Here is a 2,723-nt window from a genome sequence, read left to right as displayed (position 1 = left end):
TTTTGCTACTAGATTTTTTTAAAGTTTTTTTATTATTTGAATGTTCATATTATAAAAGGTGATTGAGTGTCTTTGTAAATAAGTAAGAAAAATATTATATAATATTTTTATCATTTTCCTTTCTCTCTCTCTTTTTTCATCTTTCTTCTTTTCTGCATGCTTGCATATGATCCACCGATCTTGCATGCACTATCACTGTTAAACGAGAGAGATAATAGAAAAAGTTCAATATGGGTGAATTAAAGAATGATGGTGTTTATACATTACCTTTAATTCAAATTTTAAAACGAGATAAATTACTTGAAATTGATTTTCATAGAAAATAAAAATGTCTCAATCTCGAATTTACTTAAGACAACGTTTAAAATGGATTATTGTGCTCTAATTATTATCTATTTTAAAAGTTGATGTTTCTATCGTAATTTTATTCTTAAAATACCAACACAACAACGTATCCTTCCACTCCCTCGTGACATGCGTTTTAGGAATTATAAATGATATGTTTTCCTTTTGATAAAGTCAAACAAAATAACGATAGATGCCAAATTTTCTTTGGTGTGATTAGTTTAATAAGGTTACGAAGAAAGGAGAGGAAAGAAAAACAGAAAACAATACAGTAGGATTCAACGAATCAAAACATCTAAAAGATACACTTCGTCATAAATGGTTAATTTTAATTTTGTGTTGCACAATTATTCTTCATGAGAATTAGTCCTGTTTAAAGTATACGCTGGAAGTAGATGTTTTGTAAAAGAGATTTATTTTTAAAGAATTGATTGCGTATTGAATATATCTGATCGCGTTATGGTTGCTCTCTCTCTCTTTTTTGGGTGGGTTTGGCAAGGAACCTTCGTCCTTTGTGGAATTAACTAATGTTTCATCATTCGTTTCGGCCGCAAAGTCATCTAATCAAGATAAAGTCACATGTTCAGTTTCGACCAAATTTAAGGGTTCCAAAATATTTAAACTTCAACGTGCCGTTCAAAGATATAATAAAACTCCACTCAGTTATACAATTTTACCTTACATAAGGTACACATATCCTTATATAGTAAACATTGAGTGAAACATAGTGTGGATTATAAAATATACAAAATACTTTTATTTACATTTGAGAAAACTAAATGAAAACAAACATATACTGTAAAAGGAAAAATATTTAATGTGAATGCTGGTTAAACGTAGAAAAGATATTTGGCTTATTAAAATAGTTAATCGAATATTATGAAAAGGATTAAAAGTAATAAAAAGTTGAGATGCGGTGAAGGAGATTAAAAATTGCGTTGGTAGTGATGATGGTATGGTGGTAACAGATGGATTTGTTTGAGATGTGTAATGAGGAAGAAACGTAAAATGGATCCGTTATCTGGTGTCACATCTGTAAAGAAATAGAAAGAATTAAAAGGAGAATAGATTTTAGGATGGAAGGAATGAGTGTGGCAGTGGGACACGTGTGGTGTGACCTTCTACTTTTGAAGAGAGAAGCAGGGCCGGGGCCAGCTGTCACGTGGCGGCAGGTCAAGAAATCAACGCCACAACAACGACCATTACTACCAATTCCTATCCCTATCCATTTTTTCATTCTAAAACAACAATTCTAAAACTACTTCACAATCAACATCATCACAATTTTTCCTGTTAAATTCATTCAACCAAGAACATTACACCTTACAGAATACTACTCGCCACTAATCAAAACCAAAAATAATAACCGTATCTTCATTTAAGAAACAACAGCATCAAACCGACGCTTCGGTTCTTCTTCTGTCGCAAAAAATACAGACAATCATATGCCTACCTATTCACATACTACTATTCTTTTTCCTTTCCTTTCTGTTATTTGAGCTCATCGGACGCTGCTATTTTCTCTACTTATAAAAAACCTAAAGAGAAATTCATAATCCGAAAAACAAAAATCAAAATTAAAAAAAAAAAAAAAAACTCAAGGGTGTCAGATTCCGGATCAGGCCATCTCCTGTGGAGGAGGGTGGTTAAGGTCAAGATCGAAAATTCTAGAACCGTTCCCCTTAACATCGCCTTCGCTGTGGTTCAGATCGATCACGGAGGACGAGTCGGAGTCGCTCGTCGTCGCGTGGAACTCACTCGCCGCAACGGGATGCTGATTGTAGCCAAACCCAAAGCCACGTGGACCGCCCAAACCGGCGCGTAGGACAGCGTCGAAGTACAAAACCTGGTTGGCCGCCGCCGGGAAAACGGGAAACTGTTGCTGGAAGGGGAAGCGTGCAGCGGAGATCGCGGCTGGGGCGAGGTTGAGGTCAAGCGGGGAGGAATCGGCGGCGACATCGCGGTCGCGGCTGGAGGACTCGACGGTGCTGCTCTGGCTAGGGCTGGCGTTCTTGACATTATTATCGGATGGAGGAGGGAAATTGGTCTTGGCCTTGGGGCCGCGAAACTCGCGAGCGGCGGCGTCGTAGGCACGCGCCGCTTCCTCCGCCGTATCGAAGGTGCCGAGCCAAACGCGGCTCTTCTTGCCGGGATCTCTAATCTCAGCGGCGTATCTCCCCCAGGGCCTCTTCCTGACTCCTCGAAAATGCGCCTCCTTGACTCCGGCGTTACCGTTAGTGTTAACCTTAACGGCAGTGGTCTTGTCCCTGGGAGCCATAATAGCTTTGATTGAATTTAATTTTGGTTTGTGTGAGAGAGTGAGAAGAGAGAGAGAAAAGAAAGAGCATAGATGATGGATGCAGCCGAGTAGGAGGGAG

At 38.7% G+C, this 2,723-nt stretch overlaps 1 protein-coding gene across 1 annotated transcript; it reads right to left on the bottom strand.

The window, feature by feature from the left end:
* Nucleotides 1–1,620: 1,620 nt before the first annotated feature.
* Nucleotides 1,621–2,723, bottom strand: LOC137832570 (ethylene-responsive transcription factor 11). Its single transcript, XM_068640795.2, has one exon. It carries the CDS (start codon nt 2,621–2,623, stop codon nt 1,964–1,966), a length of 660 nt encoding a protein of 219 aa, XP_068496896.1. The 5' UTR covers nt 2,624–2,723; the 3' UTR covers nt 1,621–1,963.

Source organism: Phaseolus vulgaris, chromosome 6, assembly GCF_051622355.1.
Source record: "Phaseolus vulgaris cultivar YP4 chromosome 6, ASM5162235v1, whole genome shotgun sequence".
Classification (NCBI taxonomy): Eukaryota; Viridiplantae; Streptophyta; class Magnoliopsida; order Fabales; family Fabaceae; genus Phaseolus; species Phaseolus vulgaris.
This window is presented reverse-complemented; position numbering and strand designations above follow the sequence as displayed.